The sequence below is a fragment of the Heteronotia binoei genome, chromosome 2 (assembly GCF_032191835.1).
Source record: "Heteronotia binoei isolate CCM8104 ecotype False Entrance Well chromosome 2, APGP_CSIRO_Hbin_v1, whole genome shotgun sequence".
NCBI classification, from domain to species: Eukaryota; Metazoa; Chordata; class Lepidosauria; order Squamata; family Gekkonidae; genus Heteronotia; species Heteronotia binoei.
The window spans coordinates 22845837-22871381 of NC_083224.1; the positions used below are offsets into that span (position 1 = coordinate 22845837).

Below are 25545 nucleotides of genomic sequence, written 5' to 3' on the forward strand. Positions count from 1 at the left end.
GGAATTAGATGTGAGCAAACGGAATTGGAAAGGGTTCTGCTTAGAGATAATGAAAAATTAATATCGAAAATATATAAATTATTGTTGAAATGGTCTACAGAAGAAGAAGTAGTAACATCTCAAATGATTAAATGGGCATTTAATGTAAACAAGGAAATACAAATGGATACATGGGAGTGTCTTTGGAAGAATTCGATGAAAATATCAACATGTCAGAGTATTAAAGAGAATTGTTTTAAGATGATGTATAGGTGGTATATGACTCCGAAAAAACTGGCAAAGATGAGTAAAAAGTCGGACAGATGTTGGAAATGTAAGAAACATGAAAGTTCTTTTTATCATATGTGGTGGACTTGTGAAAAAGCAAAAAAGTTTTGGCGGGTCATACAACAAGAAATATCTAAAATTTTGGAATATGACTTTAAGAAAGTTGCAGAGACTTTTCTGTTGGGATTACAAATGGAAAAATTTTCAAAAGAAGATAGAACTCTAATTTGGTACTTGCTCTCAACTGCTAGAACACTGTATGCGCAGTTGTGGAAGCAAGAAAAAATACCAGAGAAATGGGATTGGATCGTGAAAGTTTTATCATGGAGTGAGATGGACAAACTAACAAGAACTTTAAGAGACTATGATTTGGAAGTGTTTAAAAGGGAGTGGAAGAAACTTAGAGGATATATAGAGAAAGAGTGGAATGTAAAAAGATATTGGACAATTTTTTAATAATGAGTATGAGAAAAGGTAGAAATTGAACTTTGATTGGTTAAGGGTACCTTTATAAGTGAACTCAAGTATATAACTTCGGCGGGAGTCTAGTAACGGAGGGAGGGGGGATTTGAAAATATATGGGTTAGGGATAGTAATGATATAAACAGATTTTGTTACCATATGTTATTAATAAAAATTGTTTAAAACAAACTTTATAAAGGACATAGACAAACAAAGATTTTTTTTAACTTAAAACATGCTTTAACCATTAGCACTTGTTGGTCTTTAAGGTTCTTTCTTTGTTTCTCTCTCCCATGCATTCTGGGCTCCTTCTATTACACAAAAGTGCTGCTGAGCCAAGCCTGTCTTCCTTCTGTTGGCTGAGGCTCCTCCCCCTTCTGGTCCCCGAGGAAGGAGGGAAAGCTTCCTTTGAAGAAAACTATTCCTCTCCCCCTTTCTTCCCAAGGGAGGAGCCTCAGTCAGTGGGGTAGATCGAGACTTTGTTCGGTAACTCCTATATGATTGAGCAAGCTTGCTAAAGAAAGCTGTGATGCAGAAGGAAGCAAGAGAGAAAGAGCAAAACAGATGACAGCCAGTTGCTCGGGAGCCTGATAGAAGCCATCCAGGGGCCTGATTTGACCCTTGGCCACATGTTTGACACCCCGTCTTAGAGTGTGGGAAGAAGTTCAGTCAGAGTAGCCCTCTTCAGCAGCATCAAGGAATCCACAGAAGGCAACAATCTTTTGTATAGAAATTCAGTTAACATTCTTATGTTCAACAACATCTAAGAACACTCACAGGGAGAAGACATGTAACTTCTTAGCCCAGTAAGTTACATCGAACTCAGTTGTTACTAGGATACAATGCAAATGTTACGGACTTTTATTCCAGAATAGAGCTGTTCACAGATGTAGGTTGTTCCAAAACTAGACAGAATTTGGAAGCAAAAGTCTTAAAGATTGGTTGTAATTTGGACCCAGAACCTGGTAACATTTGCTAAGGCCAACTTCAGAAAGCTTATCCTTCCATACAGCATTACACTGTTCCCTCATCTACCTGCAATTTGTGCTATCTTTTGATTGGTAGGTTAGGAGCAGTGTCAATGTCCCATTTTCTCAACTGTACTGACTCAATATGTGCAATCCACCTTCAGAATGCCTCCCACCTTAGAGAAACCTTTCCTGTCCATCGCCCTCCCCCCTCCCTCCACTCCATGGCAGAAGTAGTCCTCTTCCCGTTCTCAAAATACATTCCTCATTACACTCAATCAGCAATTTTTTTCTCCACAACCCTGGAAGCATTTTTGCCTGTGAAACAGGGCTTCTCCCCTAATTATTACCCTAATAAGTACACATAGAATAAAAATTCTCCAAAGAACTGGAGCCACTGCCCTCACCAGTAGCTCAATCCACCACAAAAATTGCAAACTTTTCAGATTCATCAGTCATTGTCAATGACCTTAAATCTGCCCTTTTCTCCAACCATCTCTGTGTGATTCATCCACACCAATCCACTCTCCTTCCAATTCAAATCTGCTTCCACTCCTTTCCTTGCAGGTCATTCCTACTTAGTGACATGGCCTTCAATGAAGACACAAATGTACCCATGGTGCTGAAGTTTGAGCATGGGGACAAACATCTGGGAGTCCCTTAGAAGTTGCTGGGTGACTTTGGGCCAGTCACTCCTCTCCCATGACGTTCCAGCACAATCGTTTCCAACTGTCAAAGGTGTCAAAAACTGCATTTTATCTCCCTATCTCTTCAGTCTGGGTGCAGAACATATCATATGGAATACTGGATTAGTATTCACCTCTCAGCTGCTGGTATTCCAAGGAGGTCTCCCATCCAAGTACTTGCCAGGGTCGATCCTGCCGATCTTCTGAGGTCTGATGAGGTGGGGCTTGCCTGGGCTGTCCAGGTCAGGACACTAAGCCCACTTTCCCAGCAGCTTCAAGTGTTCATACCATCAGTGAGAAGGAGGTGAGAGTTGTTTGTACATGTTGTGAAGAAATAGATGAACTGTCCTTCCTCTTTCTTCTGGCAACCTTTTAAATATTTTAAAAACTGGATACACGCTGTTATTCATCCTGCCCCAGCATGGTGTTCCTGCACCACCAGTTTCGAGTCTCCCAGTCTGGATTCTTAAGAACAAAAGAAAAGCTCTGCTGAATCAGACCAGTGGTCCATCTAGTCCAGCATTCCATCTCACACAGTAGCCAAGCAGTTCCTCTGGAGGGCAAACAACAGGGCACAGAGTCCTTCATAAGAACACCAGGAAAGCCCTGCTGAAATCAGACCATGCAATAGGACCACTACAAAATATATAATCAACAGTGCTGTAAGATTGGATTTGACTCTCAAGATCCTGTTGGTCACTGAGGTGCAACTGGACTTTAATCGAGCTGTTCTGCAGACCAGCATGGCTTCCCTCTGATACATTCAGTCCCAAAGCAATTTATAACTGGCAGGATGCATCGACCAGTGGCTTGGTATAGTTTTGAAATGCTCAAGAAGACCTAGGAAGAACTGAATTCAAGACCCCCCTACCCCCACCACCAGCACAAAGTTCTTGGTAACCTTTGGTCAGTTACATCATCTTAACCTAAGCTACCTCACAATTCTGTTGTCAGAATAAAAGGGAAGAAAAGGTGACTCGCATATGCATTTATTTATAGTCTTCCTTCCTCACCAATACTCAAGGCAAATAGGATATTGGAGCCCCTTCCACATGAGGAAAAGCTGAAGACTGGGACTTTTCTGTTTAGAAAGGGGATGATTAAAGGGGGACAGGATTGAGCAGGGGTGGCTGAACTTGCTTAACAAGAGCTGCATAGAATAAACATCAGATGTTTGAGACCCGGAAGGAAGGAAGACAGATGAGAGGGAGGGAGGGAGAGGTGGAAAGAAAGGAACTTTAAATGCATTCTCCAAGCTGAGGGCTGGCATGGCTTGGAGAAGTGATTTAAAGAGATTAATGCTTTAACCAGCTGATGGGGTGCGGGGGGTCGGGCTTGGAGAGCCACACAATATGTGTGAATGAATCCCATGTGGCTCCCGAACTGCAGTTTGGCCAGCCCTGCTCAAAGCCAAGAAGATTTCATGGGTTCTCCAGAGTATAAGCTCCAGGTTGGGAAATTCCTGGGGATTTCGGGTGGTACAGCCTGGGCAGGGTGGGGTTTGGTGAGGGGAGAGAACTCGGCAAAACATCATGCCAGAGAGCGGACCTTCCAAAGCAGCCATTTTCTCCAGGGGAACTGATCCCTGTGGTCTCCCCTGAGTCTGCCAATGCCAACCCTACCAGAGGGTTCACCTATACCTATGAAGAAGGGCATCAGGGAGGTGGCAGGGGGAGGAGAGGACAATGACCAGACAAGGGCAGACTTCAACCTGTTTGTAAGCTTCCCTGTTCCAGGCCAATAATCTTGAGAGGAGAATATTCCCAGCCCTTGAAAAAGATCTTTATTTTGAACTTGGAAACAATCGTAGGGCAAAAGGACCTCGGCACTATCTGCATCCATCTCCTGGTCTCCTTGGGCCTGGTGTTTTTGGAAAATTTTTCTTTCAAACTACTGCCTCTGGTCACCTATGGACTCCTAGATAAATTGTCTATGTTTTGGAGCCTGAATTCCTTGTTATAACTTACTTGTGATGGTTGTTTAGACTTTGTAATATATAACTTATACAGTGGTTTAAGAACAAAGCAACAGACAAGAGCACCTTTAAGACCAACTAAGTTTTATTCAGAATGGTTTGATGATTCATTAATATATAAGTAACTCATGAATTTATATGTTCCTAGAATTTGTGGTTGTTCGGCTTAGTTCATTCACTGGGGGACCCTTGTTTGCTTTTTCCGGTCACATACACCCAGACAACACTGAAACTAACATTAATTAATTACACCATCTCAGGCTCATTCACTTGCTCAGCTTCCAGCATTCTAAAAAAGTTAAAAGGTAGAGCTATACTATACATCCACTGTAGGATGCGACGTATTTTTCTTTTAGAAGAGTGTATCAGAATAATGTCTTTTTTGTACTGACATGCTGGAATAAAGGATATTGGTTATCTCATGACATATGCTAAACCCATCTCCCACTGTATTTTAATATATTATTTTTTGTTTTGGCAAACTGCAATGATGTTTATAATACTATGCTACATGTTAAATTAGGTGGACAGAAACTCCACTAACAACCCCCCCCCCCGTTCTTAGTTGAACCCATGCTTGAGGAGGAATAACACAGTTAACAGACTCTGCATTTATTACCTTGTGATGATGGACTGTCGCCATTAATTCCCCAACTCTGACATGGTTTTGCCTTTGTTGTTTTCCCACACAACTGATGCTATCCAGACCTACCTTATGATTTTTTAAAAATTGTTAATTTCACTATTTTGCCAAGCGATTCTAACTTTGTACTATTTTGCATGCTTGACCACTGCCCACCAGCTGTATGTAGCACTGCTCACTGTACCGCATTTCATTAACTGATGAAGTGTGCATACACACAAAAGCTTACATTCCGAATAAAACTTTATTGGTCTTAAAGGTGCAAAGGGAATGCAACTTTGTTCTAAGTGGGGATATGATGAAGGTTTATCGAATTATGCATGAGGTGAAGAGAGACGGCAAAGAAATCTTTTTCTCCCTCTCCCAAATTACTAGAACTCAAGGGCATCCAACTGCAAATAGTTAAACTGGACCTCTTTCCAGGGTCCGGATGCTGGACCAGATGACCCCACCTTGGCCTGACCCAGGAGGGCCGATTCTCTGGTGGAACAATGGATTGCATAGATTCCCCAACCCAGGACTAGCCCCCTCCTCCCATGGAGTTTCCCAGCCGTTACTCGGTGGAGGAAGAATTCTGGAGGCCAGGCGAGGAAGGGACTGGGGGGAGACACTTGCTCAGCCTCCTTTGCCTGAGGCTGGGGGCTGATCCAGCCTGGGGTTCCCTCTTCCGGGGGTGCAGCCCCGTGCGGGGTGACTCCCGAGCAGCCTCACTCAGCGGCATTGTCGGGGGTCGCTGACCGCAGCCGGGATGAATGAAGCCCAGTCCCGCGGGCGGGGGAGGTCTTTACGGGGGGAAGGAGCTTTCTTAGGGCCTTTGCAATCTTGAAAGGGTTAAAACAACCGAGCAGTTTGCTAGAGGGGCCGACAAAGGAAGGGGGCGGAGAGAAGGAGGGGGGCTCCAGACACAGAAGAGCCCGGGAAGGTCCCTCCCCAGTCAGTCCTTTCGGTCTCCCCGGAGAGGGATTCGGATCTCGCCATGTGTTCTGGGCAGGGGCCTTTTAAACCCTTTCCAAAGGTGAAGTTCTTCCCTGTCCGGGTTTCCCTTTGTCTGCCCCGGGGGGTCCGGAGGCGCCTGCCTTGGAGGGGGGGGTGGTCTGCAGGGCTTGCAAGGCGGCTCTTTCCCGGGCGGCCTCTGGGGGATCGGGACCCGCCAGGCAGCGGGGAGGTGAGGATGGGGGGAGCCCCCCAGGCCAGCAGCATCCCTGCATCCTAACCTGCTGGAGGGTGGAAGGAGTTTTTCCGAGATAGACTGCTAATACTTTTATATTTTTAAAGTGTTTTTTGTACTGTATTATCTGGTGCGTTTTCTCGGTTCTCGAGCCCCATTCCGGGGAGAGGGAACAGGATATCAATGGGATTGAGTAAATATCCTCCACGGTGTCCCTTGCAGGGGCTGAAAGGCCGGATCTGAGTTTTGTAAACCAAAATAAATTCTGAGCCATGGAGGGCAGAGGGAGGCCCCATGAGATGTCGATCATATGGGAAGAGGCATTCATGCTGATTGGCTGCCCCAGATATTGCATATCTGGGCCGCACTCACCCCCCATCTGCAGGGTTTTCTTTGTGGGGGGGGGGGGTATTTATTTGCATTAAATTATAGAACAGAGTTTATGTCCAGTGACATCTTTAAGACAAAATCGTATTCAAGGTATAAGCTTATGTATACAAGTACTCTTTTTCAGAATAGTCCAGGTTTTTGCATTATGTAGGAAAGGAAATATCAGTCTATACCTGTGCAAATTTCTTCCTAAGATTGATGGAGTCTCATTACATGTTGGTCGTAAACAGGAGCAACAAGCTAAGTCTACAGGGTCAACAACTGTATGGATCCAATTAAGGGGCAACAAGGACTGAAGCAATAAATATGTTAAAATAGCAGATAAGTGTGTAAGAGAACCTTTTCTAATTATGATGAAATTAACTGAGATTCCTTTTCGATGCCCCATTCATTTCCTTTCTAGCATGAAGGTAACAGGCAGCATTTTTTCTTTTTAGTTGGGGTGGAGTGCAGTATATTTCAAGTTTCATTGCATGGATGTTGGAGCCAAGGAACACAAAATCTTGAACAATTTCAATTTCTTCATCAGCAGCAGTTTCTGTATTTCTCCACTAGTCAATTCTTTTGTCTTCCTGATGGTCGGCTGTAATCTCCCTTTAGCATTTTCTGCTGTAGCCTTCACTAATAATGATTTCAAGGTTTCACTACTTTCTGCCAGTAATGTGGTGTCATCTGCATATCTCAGATTCTTAATGTTCCTTCTTCCATTTTCATTCCACCGTCCTCTAAATGACAGGGAGATAAAATCCATTCTAGTCCGGCAGCCTTGCGCATGGGAAACCATTCTGTTTCTCCGTATGCTAACAGCGGCCTCTTGCCCAGAGTACAGGCAGGGCTGGCCCGTTCACTAGGCAGCCTTAGGTGGCTATCTGGGCTGCGGCCCTGGGAAGGGCACCAGTTTGGCCCTTCCACGCGACCTTGCTTTTGCAGTGAGGGAAATACCTGGCAAAGGAAAGGGCAGCAGCAGTGCTCCTGTGCCTCAGAGCAAGCCATGATGCTGCTGTCGTGTCAGAAATTTTGCGATATTTTTCTATACTGTGTGCTCCCCCCCCCCCTTTTTTGTATTTTCTAAAGTGCATACTTAATGGTTACATTTGGAAGTGATTCACTGTTATTAATATATTTCTTACATTGAGTTATTAATTTTGTTTTTTTCGTTATTTTCCACAATTGTTTTGGGTATTTGCAGAGAAATATATTAGCCTACACGCTAAAAAATATACAGAATTTTACTAGTATCAGCATAGTATGAACTGAAAACAGAGTCCTGATGAATAAATTCTAGAAAGGGTTCCCATGTGGTATAGAACTTAGAGACAGAGTGGGTGTTGTGTATGCAGTAAATGTGATCTGAAAGTCTCTCCATAACAAAAAATATCCGAGATAGTTTTAAACCAATTATGGATAAGGGGAGGATGAGCAGATTTCCAAGCGCTTGCTATGGTGAGTTTGGCTGCTACTAGCAATAAAAAGATAAGCCATATCTTTTGATCTCAGGAGTCAAAAGCATGGATGTAAGCCTTGAATCCCAAGCTGGTTATTTTCTGAAATTATCTTCTATGAATTACAAGCTGATTTATATCTCCTTTGCTCCTTTAACTGATATGAATTTGCAATATGATCTCAAGTGCCTCTTCCTTTTGTGAATCCATGTGGAACATCTGACATTTCTCTTTCATTATATGATGTCAGGGCTGGTTGTCAAAGTTTGAGCACTTGACTTGCAAGAGGAATTAATACAGTGGTTCAATAGTCATTACAGTCTTGGATGCCTCCATTTTTGGAACTGGAATGTAAAGTGAGCATTTCCCCTCTGTGGGCCATTCTTTTGTTTTCCATCTTTGTTAGCAGATAACAAGAATAACAAAGTAAAGCTGCATTGACAACTACTGGGAGAAGAAATCACCAGGAGTAGATGGGATATCAGGGGAGGTATTTCCAGCCACAGAAAAGGAGTCCATCAAGTTAAGATTCTACCTTCTTCTTCAAAAGATTCTTCTTGAAAGGAATCTGTCTTCCTTTCATTTCTTTTTTATATTGCTTCAGTGTTTTGTTCCTATCTTTTCTTAGATATTTCTGCTTCTAGATAGTTCAGAAGTCTGGGAAGAAAACCCAACCCTGGTTCTTGCCCCTGTGGTTAAAGAAGCTCTTATGGTGGAGTCATTGATGAGGAGTCTGGGAGTGGGTCAGGATCCGTATCCCACCCCCTACTCCATTCCTTCTTTAACCCCTCTCCCTTGCTGTTGTTTCAGATGTGGGGAGGATCGGTGAAGGTGGAAGCAAAGTTGTCTGAGTCAGAAGGAGCTCCATCAGAGGAAGGTCAGAGGACGTAGGCCCAGGAGCATGCCCAAGAGGCCCTGTCAAGTGGTAAGGGGGCCTCCTGCCCAGAGGGCATCAGGACACGTAATGAAGTTGTTCAGCAGCAGCTTCAGGACAGGAGAAAAGGGAAATACTTCTACATAGAATGGAGTTCTGGGGGAAAGTGCCCTAGGATGTAGCGATAGCCACTTCAGTTTAAGGGGAAGTATGTAGATTCATGGAGAGCAATTCCATTCTTATTTACATTAATGAAACTATTTATATCACAGCTTCCTTCCATTAGAGAGACACAAGGTCTCTCAAAAAAGGAAACGGAGCACAAATCTGGGTGCAGCCTTAGCCAAGGTGAATCAGGGGAACCTCCATGTTTTCTTGACCAGCAAGACCTGGACTAACTAAGGTCATCCAACCTTAGAAGCCAAGAATGGTCAGCCCTGCTTAATTTCTGGCTTCGGAAACCAGCAAAGAAATTCAGGGTCTAATTCTGCCTCTAACTGTCTCTTGCCTTGTAGAACTGGGGTCACCATGAATAAGTTATGACTTGATAGCATTTTAGACACACACACACCCTGTTCTGGGGCAGCAAATCTGAAAAAAAAACCACATTGCCAGACGCCAGTAATTTGGGCTCTGTGTCCCGTTCTCCAGGAGACTGTCATGCCCAAGCTTTTGGTCTGATCCTGCAACCATTTGAGCCCCAAGGTTCACAGGGCACATATCAAGTCTCACAGAAGTGTGAAATATGTTGACAGCATTTATAACCCCCGAGGCTCATGGGCACCTGTTGCTTCTATTTTGCTTCTGCCACAGTTTATTAAAATTATTACAAAAAATTGTGAAGAAGACAAGGTTTCAGACCCTGGGAATGGGGATGCATAAAAGCAGGATTCAGAGAAGCAAAGCAAACAGGAATTTGAGTTTTAAATCCTTCCTTCCAATTTTGTCTCCCTTGCAGGCAGTGAAGAGATGTTGTCGAGCTATTTTCTTTGCAGAGAAGTGGGAATTGCTGCTCAGCCTCTGGTCCAGGTAGGGGAGGATGAACAGGGGATAGTCAGGGCCCTCCCTCCTTTCTTGAGGAAACTTTTGCTCCTGCTCTTCTTAAGAAGAGAGACTCTGAGTGGCACTGGTCTTACACATCCCGTACCCTACCTCCTACACCCTCAGAAAGTAACCCTGTCAAGTCTGTGACCGGCAGGATCTCTGACGAGGGAATCTGCTTTTTCTTTCAGTCTCCATTTTCCTTTGAGGAGGTGGCCGTGTATTTCAGCATGGGGGAGTGGGCCCTGCTGGATCCAGGCCAGAAAGCTCTCTACAAAGAAGTCATGCTGGAGAACTATGAGAGTGTGGCTTTTCTGGGTAAGGATCTTTCACAGGCAAACTGCTGCCATTGGGATTATACAATCTATCTTTGTGAGGCCAGTGCAGCTAATTCGCCGCCACTCAGTGCATCGTGCAGTTGGGGTGGCCATGAAAGTGTTGTTCAGCATGGCCAGGCAGAGAAATATGAGCCTGCCCCCCCCCCACTGATCCAGGGCAGCTGAGGCCAGTTTTGTGGCCATCACCCAAGCCAGAGAAGTTTTCTTGTTCTGAGGCCAAGGAAGGGCTGAGAGGCCCTCCAAAAGACTCTGGAAGAATCCAGATCCTAATTTCTCAGTTGTCAGCCATTACGACATCTCCTTCCCTACATGGGATTATGGCCGTCCACTCTGGCTGTAATCTGGAAAGATCCATCCCCTGTAGAGTGCTTTGGATTGTGGGCTTGGATTGTGACCATGGTTCCGTCCTTCTGGAAGAAAATTTCCTTTCTTGGATTTCTTTCCTTCCCCATATAAGAATGGTCACTTTCTCTCTCTGTCTCTCTTTCTCTGCCAAAGCCAGGAATGAAAGAGACCCTATAATGCAGGGATTGCCGACCCCGTGGACCAGTACCAGACCGTGGCCTGTTAGCAATCAGGCTTTGAGTTGTATAATTACTTCATTATATATTACAATGTAGTAGTAGTAGTAGTAGTAATCCCGCCCTCCACTCTGTCCCAAGGCCATTCCAGCAGCTGTAAGTGAAGGAGTGAGAAATCAAACTCGGTTCTCCCAGATAAGAGTCCACACACTTAACTACCACATCAAAATCATAGAAATAAAGAGCACATCCTAAAACCACCTCCACCACCCCTGGTGCCTGGATAAATTGTCTTCCACAAAACCGGTCCCTGGTGCCAAAAAGGTTGAGGATATAGACAAAGGTCTTGCATTTGAGGAGTGGCTGCATAGTTTTTCCAGAAGATCTCAAGAGGCTGTTTCCTTTTCAAATGAACTGGCTGCAAGTGGGTATCCTTTACATTGATACCAAGGGAATGGGCAAGGAATCCCCATGGGATATCCTCACTTCTAAACAACTCCTTGTTTGATAGAATCCCCAAGTATGCTGAGAGAGGAGAGAGAGAGGGCCTCTGGGGCGTGGAATCTGGGGGCTCAAAAGCTCCTCCTGGGGCTGAGCTCACTTGTGGCCAGTGGCCTTAAAGACTGGACATTCCAGGGAAGGGGGAGGTTTCCGTAATGGATGATTCCCTGCTGTGGGTCACTTGCGTGTAGGCTCAGTTTAAAGATGCACACTTTCCTCTCACAAATCAGGTGAAAGACTTTTTGTTAATACTGAGAAGGCAAGAACAGCTCTAATGGAGTGCCTTTGGAGGTTTACAGATAATAACAATTCAATTCAAAACCAAATAAATCCATACCCCAAGGGTTGGAGTATTTCCTACCCCCACAAGTCGCATGCAATATGAAAGGTTTTTTCCTCCTGCTTGGCTTTATCTTGATAGCAAAGTTGACCGATTGGATGCCTTTGCCTCCTCCAGCCCAGCTGTTAATTAGGATGAGTCATCAGCTCTAGAAAATTAAAAATCAGACAGGTCCTGGCAAAACTTATAGGCTGGCTTTAAGGGCACATATCAAGTCTCACAGAAGTGTGAAATATTTTGACAAAATTTATAACCCCTGAGGCTCATGGGCACCTGGTGCTTTTATTTTGCTTCCACCACAGTTTATTAAAATTATTACAAATTTTATTGAGTGTGAAGAAGACCAGGTTTCAGACCCTGGGAATGGGGATGCATAAAAGCAGGATTCAGAGAAGCAAAGCAAATAGGAATTTGAGTTTTAAACCCTTCCTTCCAATTTTGTCTCCCTTGCAGGCAGTGAAGAGATGTTGTCGAGCTGTTTTCTTTGCAGAGAAGTGGGAATGGCTGCTCAGCCTCTGGTCCAGGTAGGGGAGGATGAACAGTAGATAGTCAGGGCCCTCCCTCCTTTCTTGGAGAAGCTTTTGCTCCTGCTGTCTTAAGAAGAGAGACTCTGAATGGCACTGGCCTTACACATCCTATACTCTACCTCCTACACCCTCAGAAAGTACCCCTGTCGAGGTCTCTGCCCGGCAGGATCTCTGATGAGGGAATCTGCTTTTTCTTTCAGTCTCCATTTTCCTTTGAGGAGGTGGCCGTGTATTTCACCATGGCGGAGTGGGCCCTTCTGGATCCAGGCCAGAAAGCTCTCTACAAAGAAGTCATGCTGGAGAACTATGAGAGTGTGGCTTTTCTGGGTAAGGATCTTTCACAGGCAAACTGCTGCCATTGGGATTATACAATCTATCTTTGTGAGGCTAGTGCAGCTAACTCGCCGCCACTCGGTGCATCGAGCAGTTGGGGTGGCCATAAAAGTGTTGTTCAGCATAGCCAGGTAGAGCAATACAAGCCCCCCCCCTCCACTGATCCAGGGCAGCTGAGGCCAGTGTTGTGGCCATCATCCAAGCCAGAGAAGTTGTCTTGTCCTGAGGGCAAGGCAGAGCTGAGAGGCCCTCCGAAAGACTCAGGGAAAAGCCAGATCCTAATTTCTCAGTTGCCAGCCATTACAACATCCCCTTCCCTACATGGGATTATGGCCGTCCACTCTGACTGTAATCTGGAAAGATCCATCCCCTGTGGAGGGGTTCGGATTGTGGGCTTGGATCGTGACCATGGTTCCGTCCTTCTGGAAGAAAAATTCCTCTTTCTTGGATTTCTTTCCTTCCTCATATAAGAATGGTCACTTTCTCTTTCTGTCTCTCTCTCTTTGCCAAAACCAGGAATGAAAGAGACCCTATAATGCAGGAGTCGCCAACCCCCAGACTGTGTCCTGTTAGCAGTCGGGCTGTGAGTTGTATAATTACTTCATTATATATTACAATGAAGTAGTAATAGTAATAATAATAATCCTGCCCTCCATTCTGAATTTCATAGTTTCAGAGCGGCTCACAATCTCCTTTACCTTCCTCCCCCACAAAAGACACCCTGTGAGGTGGGTGGGGCTGAGAGCTCTCCCCAGAAGCTGTCCTTTCAAGGACAACTTCTATGAGAGCTATGGCTGTCCCAAGGCCATTCCAGCAGCTGTAAATGGAGGAGTGAGAAATCAAACCTGGTTCTCCCAGATAAGAGTTCGCACACTTAACTACCACACCAAAATAATAGAAATAAAGAGCACAATTGTATCATCCTGAAACTACCACCAGCCCCATGTGCCTGGATAAATTGTCTTCTACAAAGGTCTTGCATCTAAGGAGTGGCTGCAGAGTTTTTCCAGAAGATCTCAAGAGGCTGTTTCCTTTTCAAATGAACTGGCTGCAAGTGGGTATCCTTTACATTGATATCAAGGGAATGGGCAAGGAATCCCCATGGGATCTCTTCACTTCTAAACAACTCCTTGTTTGGTCGAATCCCCAAGTATGCAGAGTGAGGAAAGAGAGAGAGAGAGGGGGGGCCTCTGGGGCCTGGAATCTGGGGGCTCAGAAGCTCCTCCTGGGGCTTTGCTGACTTGTGCCCTTAAAGACTGGACATTCCAGGGAAGGTGCAGGTTTCCGAAATGGATGATTCCCGGCTGTGAGTCACTCGCGTGTAGGCTCAGTTCAAGGATGCACGCTTCCCTCTCACAAATCAGGTGAAAGGTTCTTTGTTAATACTGAGAAGGCAAGAACAGCTCTAATTGAGCGCCTTTGGAGGTTTACAAATAATAATAATTCAGTTCAAAACCAAATACATCTAGGTTTAAAGATTTTTATTTCCAAATGAGAAAGGGAAAGGGAAATTCTATCATGTCATTATTATTAGGCATGGGCAGCCCAACCCAAACATAAGCGGCGGCCAGTCGTGGCGTACCTGTCGCGCCGCTTGTAGACTTCCTGAGGACTTTGGCACGGTGGAGCGTGGGGAGGGAAGAGTAGCTTGCCATGAGGGATATGGTCACCATGGCAATGCTGGTGGTGTAGGTATGCAAGAGAGGTGGAGGCAGGCAGAGGGGAGGGCCAGCCCACCTCCCCCCCATTGGCCAGTCCTGGCACATGCGCTGCAGCTGATGACAGTCAGGGATGGGGAGAGGCGGCCCCAGAGAGGCTGATAGCCATCCCCAACCCGCCCCCAAACAGAGAACGGAGCCAATGATGGGCTGACCATCAAAGGCAAAGGAGAGATGGCCTACAAACACGGGGAGGGAACAGGAGTGGGAGGGAGACAGGCCCATACGGGACTACGGAGAAGCTGTCAATCCCCTCACGCCCTCCCGGTGTCAGAGACTCTGCCAATGGCAGGCAGACAAGCATGAAGTACCAAGTGCAGGAGTTCGCTGTCATAGACAGTGGCTGGAATGTGTCTGGCAGTGAGAAGCCCAGCAGCAGACACCCCCCCACTCAGAGACCCCCTGTGTTGCCCTGACGCCCCCTGCCATGTGCACGGAACACCTCCCCCGGGGGTCGCAGAACTCGGAGTGCGAGTGCAGCAGCCGCAGAAATCTAAGTCCACTTCATCAGCCCTCCCTTAGTGCCCTGCATACAACAGCCCTGTGGGGTTGGGTATACCTATCCATTCAGTGCTCCCTGATGCCCGGGTTTTTCTAAATCTGGCCGGCACCATCTCCCCCATCCCCAAGGAAGAGGGTTGAAAACAATGACACCCCTGTGCTGCTCTCAGGGTCTGCCAAACTAACTTCTCCATATTTACATTACATTACCCTGGTCATGCTGAACAACTGTGGCATATCTGAACGTTTGGTGTGTGTTCTCTGCACACTATAAGTGTTTGGGGAAGATGGAACAAGACAGACTCTTCTGAGGCCTTATCTGATCTTTCCTTCACTGAGTGTTACCCTGGGATGGGCTTTGAGAGGCTATAGCTATTCTGTAACAAGTGAATGGCTTTGATGCCCCATAAGCTAGTCTTCTGGCCATAAGAACATGAGAAGCCATGTTGGACCAGGCCAAGGGCCCACCCAGTCCAACATTCTATGTCACACAGCGGTAAAAAAAAAAAAAGTGCCATCAAGAGGTCGACCTGTGGGGCTAGACGATACACTCCTTTCCGGACAGACAGGCTGGAAAGGCGGAAATGCCTAGACGATACACTCCTTTCTGGACAGACAGGCTAGGAAAGGCGGAAATGCCTGGATGATTCAGGAACTGCTGAGCGATAGACAATAGACAAGCCCAGGTAAGGTGTAGAGAATGGCTCAGATATAGCAAGAAAATGCAGCTGACCTTAGAGAAAGGTGGCCCAACAATACAGGGTTGGTTTTCTCATTGGTCATTACCTGCCCCCCTAACAAATGGCGCCTCTTCCAAAAACCACGGTGGCCCCCTCTGAACTGTGGGATTCACTTGGTTAGATCCTGGTTCGATCCCCAGAAAACATCTATTTTGGGAAGGCTGAAAACAAGTTTCTCCTGGCTCTTCACAACGGCAAGGAAACGCTTGATGTTTGATGACTGCATATTGTGATAACTTTTTCTATTTAATTAGCTGAAAGTCAAAAGAGCTGCACGGGAAGTCTTTCTTTGCAACTCCCTCTTTAAAATACTGCAGGAAGTTTGGGGAGAGGAGGGATGGAACAGAATATAAAAAAGCCCTGTGGGATGGCCTGGCAGGGATAAGGTGTGACCAGCAGCTCAGTTTGGTAGGAAAGAAGCTCTTATAAAAGAAATGCAGACCGAAGAGAGACGAGTCCCTGACTGGTGGCCTGGCTTCTTGCATGGGTGCTGATTGAAACTCTTTCCTCATTCCAGCAGCAGATCTAGAAGAGACAGCTGTGGAATTCCAGGGGTTCTCTTTGGAAAAAGTCAAGACTCAAAATGCTGAAGAAAACTATGGAGATGGACCACAGAGGCAAGAGGAAAACCACACAGGTAAGAGGAAAGATAAGCACATTCCTTGCCAAAGAGGGGTCCTCCCTGAAACCTCAGTCCATGAAGAAAGGTCAGTCCACAAAAGAAGGAACAAAGGCCTCCATGTGAACCAGACAATCCACTGCAGGGAAAAGGGAAATTAAAGTGTGGCGTTTGTAAAAACCTTCAGTCAGAGAATGAACAGCAATGCTAATTTTCTCAGGAGAGAAATTGTACAGTTGCTTGGCATACAAAAAGATCTTCAATCCTAAAAGAGCCCTCAGAGAGGTCACAGATTGGGGAGTCAATATTAATAACAAGAGTGCCACCCAGGGCTCTCTGATGCAGGAGGCGGGCAGCCCCATCCAGAGAACCGGCGTGTAGCTGTGCTCGATTGCAGAGCTAGCGTAGGTGGCCGCAGTCAGCTTCCAAAGGGGAGACATTACGCCACACTTGGAGGGGGAAGAGTGGCCCGATGAGCGAGAGAGAACCTGTTGCCATGGTGATTCTGCCCAGGTGCACGCTATTGGCCCACTGCCAAGGTGGGGGTGCCGGAGGCAGAGGCTCGCGTGGGAGCACGGGATTGGCCAGCTCATTGCATGTGTCCGGGCGCAGGGGTGGAAAGCCCACGCCTGTGAGTCCGTCAATGCTTCCACTCCCTCCCACTGTCAGAGACTCTGCCAATGGCAGGCAGGCGGGCAGAGGCATTCGCAAAGAAGCAGGAAGTCCCAAGTGCAGGAGTTCGCTGTCCTAGACAGCAGCTGGAATGTGTGTCTGGGAGCGGCCAGACCAAGTACAAAAGACTCCACCACTACCACTTGGAGCCCCACCCCTCCGGTATTGCCCTGCTGCCACCCCCTGCTATGTGCAAGGAACACCTCCCTTGGGGGCTGCAGAACTCAGAGTGCGATCCGCTGGGCATGAATCCATTTCAGCAGCCCCCCCACAAATGCCCAGTGCACAACAGCCCTGTGCAGTCGGGTAGACCGTCAGCCCAGGCAGGCTGAGGGACGGCACCCCCCCTCCCCTGTCCAGCCAAGCGGGGGGCAGTGTGGTGGCTCATATCCCATTCCCCCCCTAGAACCAAGTCTGCCCACCCTCCCAGGCATTCCCTCGGAGAGACCACTGACGGAGGGGGGGGGGTTGCCCCGGAAACATGCAGCAGATATCAAGCATGAGAGACAACAGAGGGCACAGCTCAGACTTTATTTTTCCAGAACAGAGTGCAACAGTTTCCGTGATGCGCGCTGGGCAATCTCCCCGTGGGTGGGGCTCCATTCTGAGTGGCAGGCAGAAGCAGCTGAGGGAGTGGGGGGGCGGTGGAGCAACACACACGGCAGCTTCTGTGTTGGAGTCCCACCTGCAAAACAGAGACAAAGATCAAGAGCACCTGCAGGGGCGGCAGCTGGAAGAGCAGCCTGCGTTTCAGCCGGGTGCTCTCTTAAAGGGATAGTCTCTGACCCACCTCCCCGCATCGGGTCAGCTACCACACACACACACAACGCATGCCCTTCCAGGGGTTGGGAATGCGGCAGAGGGCAGACCGAGGAAAGGGGGCAGGCAGCAGCACAGGAGGATGGGCTCAGCAAATGCCCCCTGCCAGAGATACCTGCCTGGTATACGTGCCAGAGATGCTCGTGCACCTGAGCAGCCAAGAGCGAGGGGAGGGGGAGAATAGTGGGGGTGAAAAGTGAAACTTACCCAGCAATGGGTGACAGTCCTCGCTTGCATGCAGAGCCTCCGTGAGCCCGGAACCTGTGGAGACCTGGAAACAAGAGCAGTTAGCCCCAGGGGAGAGACCTCACTCTCCCCTGTGCAAGTCAAAGATACTGTCAAAGCTATGGCGCAGTGCAAAACCCATCACCAACACCCCTGCCTGTCCCTCGCTCTAAGTTCGTATGGCTGGGAGCTCGCCGGCAGAACTTCCCGCCATGCGCTCCTCTTCCTAACAACTGAATTGTGCGAGGCAGAGCAGAAGTATTTCTAAGAGGTAGGGGATTACAATAGGACGCCGGGAAGGGGGCTCTCCAGGCCGAGGTGCGAGGGGATTGGTGAGACAATCACGCAGCTCCCTAAGGGGTTTGCAAGCTTCTGCAGCAGCAGAGGCAACCTTTGTTTTTGGTTTCAGCGAGTGCCTATGGGACATGCCGCTGTTTTTGCAGGCGCAACATTGCGCCTCTCGAGGGGGGGTGTCATGGCCCAAACTGCTCAGGACGCTGCCTAAGCCTGGCCGCACCCCCAATTCCACGCCTTCCTCCACCTGAACGCCATGCTTCACCTGACTTCTGCCCACGCTCGGGCATAGCCCTCAGTTGCCGCTGCCCTAGGGCGGAGCAGCCCTCGGGCGGCCCCCCGCCCACATAAGTCCCCTCCACTGTGGCAACGTCGGTCTTACATTGGCACAAACCCTTCTTGCACCCACGTAGCAGCTCGTCTGCTCCCAAAAGACTTTTTGCCCCCCTCCCCCCGGATTGTGCTGTTAATGTCCTTTCAAAGAGTAGATAATTGTACACTTCATTGTACACCAGGAGGAAGGCATTGAACTATCTGGAGCATGGGTGGAACTTCAGGATCCGACTGGACCTCCTTGTGTGGATTCTAACAAGATCGCTCTCTCTCTTTATTCCTGCAGGAGACAATCAGAGTAATGAGGAGGATGAGGAACCGCATCAGGTATCGCCTGATGAAATCAAGAAGGAAATTGTGAGAAGAAATGTCAGGATTCAAGGCAGACTGAAAAAGAAGAAAGTCAGTCACAGGGTGAAGAAGAGGGACAAATCTATTCCTTGCCAAGGTGAGGATTTCCAAGAAGTTATTCACCTGTTGGAGGAATCATACAAGTGCTTGGGGTGTGGAATGAACTTCTCAGATCAAACCCAATATACTGTCCATTTGGGAATGCACAGTGGAAAGAAGACCCATCAGTGTCTGGACTGTGGAAAGGCCATGATTACCAGAGCAGAGTTCCTTAGACATCTAAGAACACATACAGAAGAGGAACCTTCTAACTGCTCAGACTGTTCCAAGAGCTTCTCAGAGAAACCAGACCTTGCTCAATGTCAAAGAATTCCTACAAGAGAGAAGCCTTTAATCTATTCCAAGAGTGGAGTGCTGTTCTTGAATGGAAAAGAGAGTAATATGCATGTTTCAAAGCACAGCATAATGAACACACGCCAATGCTTTCAGTGCGGAAAGTACTTCAGATACAAATCACAGTTCCTTGTACACCAAAGGACCCACAGAGTTGGGAAACCTTTTGAATGCGCACAGCGTGGAAAGAAATTCAATGAGAATTTCCTTCTTATACAACATCAAAAAGCCCACAGAAGGGAGAAGTTTTTAGAGTGCTCAGAGTTTGGGAGGAGATTCAGTAGGAGTGGCACTTTTAAGCAACATCAAAGAATCCATAAAGGGGAGAAGACTTTTGAATGCTCACAGTGTGGGAAGAGCTTCAGTCAGAGTGACCATCTTCAGCTGCATCTAAGAACGCACACAGGGGTGAAGCCTTTTGAATGCTCAGAGTGTTGGAAAAGATTCAGTCGGAGTCACCGTCTTCAGGTGCATCTAAGAACGCACACAGGGGAGAAGCGTTTTGAATGCTCAGAGTGTGGGAAGAGATTCAGTCGGAGTGTCCATCTTCAAAGTCATCTCCGAACCCATAGAGTAGAGAAGCCTTTTGAATGCTCAGATTGTGGGAAGAAATTCAGTCACAGTAGAACTGTTCAACAGCATCAAAGAACGCACACGGGGGAGAAGCCTTTTGAATGCTCAGAGTGTGGGAAGAGATTCAGTCAGAGTAACAGTCTTCAACATCATCAAAGAACCCACACAGGGGAGAAGCCTTTTGAATGCGCAGAGTGTGGGAAGAGATTCAGTCGGAGTGTCCATCTTCAAAGTCATCTTGGAACCCATAGAGGGGAGAAGCCTTTTGAATGCTCAGATTGTGGAAAGAGATTCAGTCACAGTAGAACTCTTCAACAGCATCAAAGAACCCACATTGGTGAGAAGCCTTTTGAATGCTCAGAGTGTGCGAAGACATTCAGTCGGAGTAACAGTCTTCAACAGCATCAAAGAACCCACACAGGGGAGAAGCCTTTTGAATGCTCAGAGTGTGGGAAGAGATTCAGTCAGAGTGTCCGTCTTCAAAGTCATGTCCGAACCCATAGAGGGGAGAAGCCTTTTGAATGCTTAGAGTGTGGGAAGAGATTCATTCGGAGTGACAGTCTTCAACAGCATCAGAGAACCCACACAGGGGAGAAGCCTTTTCAGTGCTCAGAGTGTGGGAAGAGATTCAGTCACAGTGGGACTCTTCAAAGTCATCTCAGAACCCACACAGGAGAGAAGCCCTTTGAATGCTCAGAGTGTGGAAAGAAATTCAGACAGAATGGAGAACTTCAATCTCATCGAAGAACACACACAGGTGAGAAGCCTTTTGAATGCTCAGAGTGTGGAAACAGATTCAGTTACAGTAGCCACCTTCAACGTCATCTCAGAACCCACACAGGGTCGAAGCCTTTTGAATGCTTAGAGTGTGGGAAGAGATTCAGTCAGAGTATCCATCTTCAAAATCATCGCCCAACCCATAGAGGGGAGAAGCCTTTTGAATGCTCAGAATGTGGGAAGAGATTCAGTCGAAGTGACAGTCTTCAACAGCATCAAAGAATCCACACAGGGGAGAAGCCTTTTGAATGCTCAGAGTGTGGGAAGAGATTCAGTCGGAATGACCATCTTCAAGTGCATCAAAGAATCCACACAGGGGAGAAGCCTTTTGAATGCTCAGAGTGTAGGAAGAGATTCAGTGACAGTAGCAGTCTTCAAAAACATCTAAAAATCCATTCAGGGGAGAAACCTTTTGAATGCTCAGAGTGTGGGAAGAGATTCAGTCGGAGTGGGACTCTTCAAAGTCATCTCAGAACCCACACAGGGGAGAAGCCTTTTGAATGCTCAGAGTGTGGAAAGAAATTCAGGCAGAGTGGAGAACGTCGACCCCATCAAAGAACACACACAAGGGAGAAGCCTTTTGAATGCTCAGAGTGTGGGAAGAGATTCAGTCGGAGTGACCATCTTCAACTGCATCAAAGAATCCACACAGGGGAGAAGCCTTTTGAGTGCTCAGAGTGTGGGAAGAGATTCAGTCGGAGTGACCATCTTCAACTGCATCAAAGAATCCACACAGGGGATAAACCTTTTGAATGCTCAGAGTGTGGGAAGAGATTCAGTCACAGTAGAACTCTTCAACAGCATCAAAGAACCCACACAGGGGAGAAGCCTTTTGAATGCTCAGAGTGTGGGAAGAGATTCAGTCACAGTAGAACTCTTCAACAGCATCAAAGAACGCACACGGGAGTAGCCTTTTGAATGCTTAGAGTGTGGGAAGAGATTCAGTCGGAGTGGCCATCTTCAACTGCATCAAAGAATCCGCATAGGGGAGAAACCTTTTGAGTGTAGGAAGAGATTCAGTCACAGTAGTACTCTTTAAAAACATCTACAGATTCATTCAGGGGAGAAGCCTTTTGAATGCTCAGAGTGTGGAAGAGATTCAGTCGGAGTGGGACTCTTCAAAGTCATCTCAGAACCCACACAGGGAATAAGCCTTTTGAATGCTCAGAGTGTGGGAAGAGATTCAGTCGTAGTTGCTATTTTCATGAGCATCATAGAACCCACACAGGTGATAAGGCTTCTGAATGCTTAAAGCAGGAGTGTTGAACTCATTTGTTTTGGAGCCGGATCTTACATAAATGAGACCTTGCCAGGCCATTTGTGTCATAAAATGTAATGCCAGGTTGCAGAGATATAAACTTTATAAAGGACATAGACAAACAAAGATTTGTTTAAATTTAAAACATGCTTTAACCATTAGCACTTGTTGGTCTTAAAAGTTCTTTTTTTGTTTCTCTCTCCTATGCATTCTGGGCTCCTTCTATTACACAGAAGTGCTACTGAGCGGGGGTGGAGCATCATGAGAAGGTGGCGGATGCAGAATATGTGAGCTCTATTAGCCTCCTTCCCCATTACCCCGCGTTTTTGAATTTGAGAACTCTAATGCCTGCAAAACTCAGAGGGAAATCTGCCCGTCTAAAACAGAAGCTAACTGCAAAAAGAGCAGCTTTGGTCTCATCATTTTTTACACCAAAAGGTTGGTGGCCCTCTCCTGCGCTCCCCAACATCTCCCAAGATGGCGACTGGTATTACGAACACCCAGTCAGAAAGTTCCCCTTCCCCTCAATTACTCGATGACGGTCCGCTCTGCCGAAAAGATTTAGATCTCCGGCTGGATGTTCATAAATACTTTCAAGAGTCTATTGCTGAATATGTCCGACCTATTAATGCCAAAATCAAAGAAATGTCGGAAGACATGGCAACTACTGTGAAATTAGCAAAACGGGCGGCAGAGCTGAGCTTAGCACTTAAAGGGGAACTAACACAAATAAAAGACAGGAAGGAAAGCGTCCAAAACAGACTAATGGCCCTGGAAGATAAATGGAGGGCTTTAAACCTTACATTTCGTGGGTTTGAGGAGGGAGTGGAGGAGAGGGGAGACTTAGCATCATTTATTTCAAACTGACTGCAAGAGAAAATGGCGCTTACGGAAAACGTGGCACCCAACATTATTAGAGCTCAACGACTTGGTCCCCTAACATTGGCGCATCACAACCAACCCAGGGACATCTTGATTCAATTTTCTACTAGTAAAATCAAGGATAAGATTCTTCAAAAAGCACGACGTGCAGATGCACTGACACATAATGGGAAGAGTATTTTGATTTTATTAGACCTTTCCCCTGAAACACTGGAAAAGATTGAAAATCTTCACAACTAAGCTGCACAATGCCAATCTGCGCTTCAGATGGAGTCCCTCGTTGGATATCCTACTCTATAAGAATGGGGTTTTACACAAAGCCTGTGATGTGACATCGGGAATAGTGCTGATGAACGCTCTCTCTTTGAAACTGACAGCGAAAGAGGAGGAAGAACTGCAAAAGCTCATCCCAGCCAGAGAAGATCAAGTTCCAGAAGAAGGCTGAAGGCTGTGAACTCATTCAAAGTAGAAGCAATGTTACCTAGCTGAATGTCAAGCGAAATCCTCAAGCTCTTTGGAGCATTCAACAATTATTATGTCGTTTTTACTTTTTAAGTGTTTGAAGTTAGTTCCTTAACTAAATGAGACCTTCAATCAGTTTTTGGGGGCTGTTATAAAGTTTTTCTTTAAAAAAAAATTGTAAGGCATAGTTTTAAATACCTTTAAGGCTTAGAGAGAAGCAGCTTTGTTACAGCTCACCTTTTACAAATTAAAGGTTCTTAATAGTCTATATGCAGTTATAAGAATCAACAACAAAAAATTTATATGATATATTGATACTTCTAACAATATTTTGTATTTTGGAGTTTGATACTAAAGCATTTTCAAATGGGGAAGGGGCCAGAAGAGTTAGTGACTTAACTGATTTTATTTTTTTTTTGCCCTCTTCGTAGTGTGAACTAGTTTCTTGTCAGGGAGACCTCTAGGTATTCTCCCTAGTTTCTTCTTTGGAAGGAAGCTTGCTGAAACTATACCTAGTTGGGGTAGCAGTAGTATATTTTTAGTTACTATTTCTCATTGGCTGGTTTTTGCCAATAAAAGTATAATTTTTAGTTCTTATTTCTATTTTTTTTATCAGAGTGTAGACCCAGCCTAGGCATACATATCTATTGTCTTCTCCTATAACTTACGAATTAGAATATTGGTTTGCAATGTCTCAGAACTTTAAAATCCTTACTTGGAACTGCAGGGGTTTTAAAAATTTTATCAAATGTACTCGCATAACCAATTATTTGATGAAAGAAAGACCTAATGTGGTGTGCCTTCAGGAAACTTATGTAAAAAGAAAAGCATCTCCATTTCTGCAAACTAAGTGGTTTAATCAGGTTTTTCATGCCACAGGTACGTGTAAGGCCAGAGGGGTAGCAATTCTTTTTTCTAAGTCCACACCATTTGTTAGAGTGGCCCCAAAGGGTCGCTATGTCTTCGTTAAAGGAATGCTGAACGACTATCCTCTAACTTTTGCATCTATCTATTCCCCTAATAGTGGTCAGGTACAGTTTCTAAAAGAGACTCTATCAGAACTGATGCACTTCAGACATGGGGAGATCATCATAGGCCGTGACCTCAATTTTTTAAGTGATTCTTTGTATGACAAGTCAACTTACAAACAGGCACATCACCACACAACAACAACAACAGGGCAGCATAAAATCTTGCAATCATTCAATTTGGTGGACATCTGGAGGACTCTAAATCCGAAAGTAAGAGAATATACGTACTTTTCGTAAGTCCACAATACCTACTCCAGAATAGACTACATATTGACCTCTCCTGCTTTACTTAACTCAGTACAGAACACAGATACAAGTTCCAGAACAATCTCTGATTGCTCATGGGTGATGGGTGAACTGGCTATTCAAGTATCAGATAACAAAGGGCCTAGCTGGACTCTTAATAAATTACTGCTGTTCAAACAACTAATTTGTGAGGATGTAGACAAACACATTCAGGAATATTTCCTCCACAACAATGACTGAGGTGTTGCTCAGAATTTTGTTTGGGATGCATTTAAGGCTGTAATTTGTGGCAATCTCATCTCACTAGCAGCAGTCTGCCAAAAAAATAAAAAGTAAAGCCATTGCAGACTAAAAAGCAAAAATACTTGACCTGAAGCACAGGCATATCAAATTTGGAGGGGAAAAAATTGAAAACAATTACTACAGTAAGAAATATTTTAGATCTAATTGAAACCTCAGATATACAGAAAAAGCTGTTATATCTGAAACAAAAAATTGTTACGAAAAGAACAAAATCTCTTAGAATTCTTAAGTACAGAATCCAAGAAAAGCGTACCATCTCACTAATTCGTGCCATTCGGTCATCTCAGGGAAAAATTCTTACATCATCAAAAGAAATAACAAAAGTTTTCCATGACTATTATTTATCTTTATATAAATCTTCTTTGGACAGTACAGTAAATTTCAAGGATTACTTAAGATCTACTGAATTTGATAGGTTTTTGTTAAGTGAGCACATAGAATTTATGGACAAACCCTTTAATGAGTCCGAAATTTCAGAAGCCTTATTATTAGTATTAGCACTTAGTATTAGCACTTTTATTAACTTAATTAACTAATTTTAAACCTAATCAGAATTTTAATGCTTAAATATAATTTTGTGTTTTTTGCTTTTTGTATAATTGAAATTTGTATGATGTTGTTAGCCGCCCTGAGCCTGCCTCGGCGGGGAGGGCGGGATACAAATAAAATTATCTAACCTATCTAATCTAATCCTTATCCTCTATCAAAAATAATAAGGGGACGGGGAAAGATGGCTTCCCCATCGAGTTTTATAAAAAATTCAAATCTAGTTTACTTGGCCTTATTACAAAAACATGTAATTCTGTTATGCAGGAGAGCATATTCCCAGAATCATGGAAAGAATCTAAAATGATAGTACTGTACAAAGAAGG

General features: G+C 45.6%; 1 protein-coding gene across 1 annotated transcript; it reads left to right on the forward strand.

The window, feature by feature from the left end:
- The first annotated feature begins 7331 nt into the window (after positions 1-7331).
- Positions 7332-21409, forward strand: LOC132567273 (zinc finger protein 709-like). Its single transcript, XM_060232962.1, has 4 exons — positions 7332-7382; positions 8812-8878; positions 15953-16072; positions 18684-21409. The coding sequence occupies exons 1-4, from the start codon at positions 7332-7334 to the stop codon at positions 21407-21409; spliced, it is 2964 nt and encodes a 987-aa protein (XP_060088945.1).
- The last annotated feature ends 4136 nt before the right edge of the window (positions 21410-25545 follow it).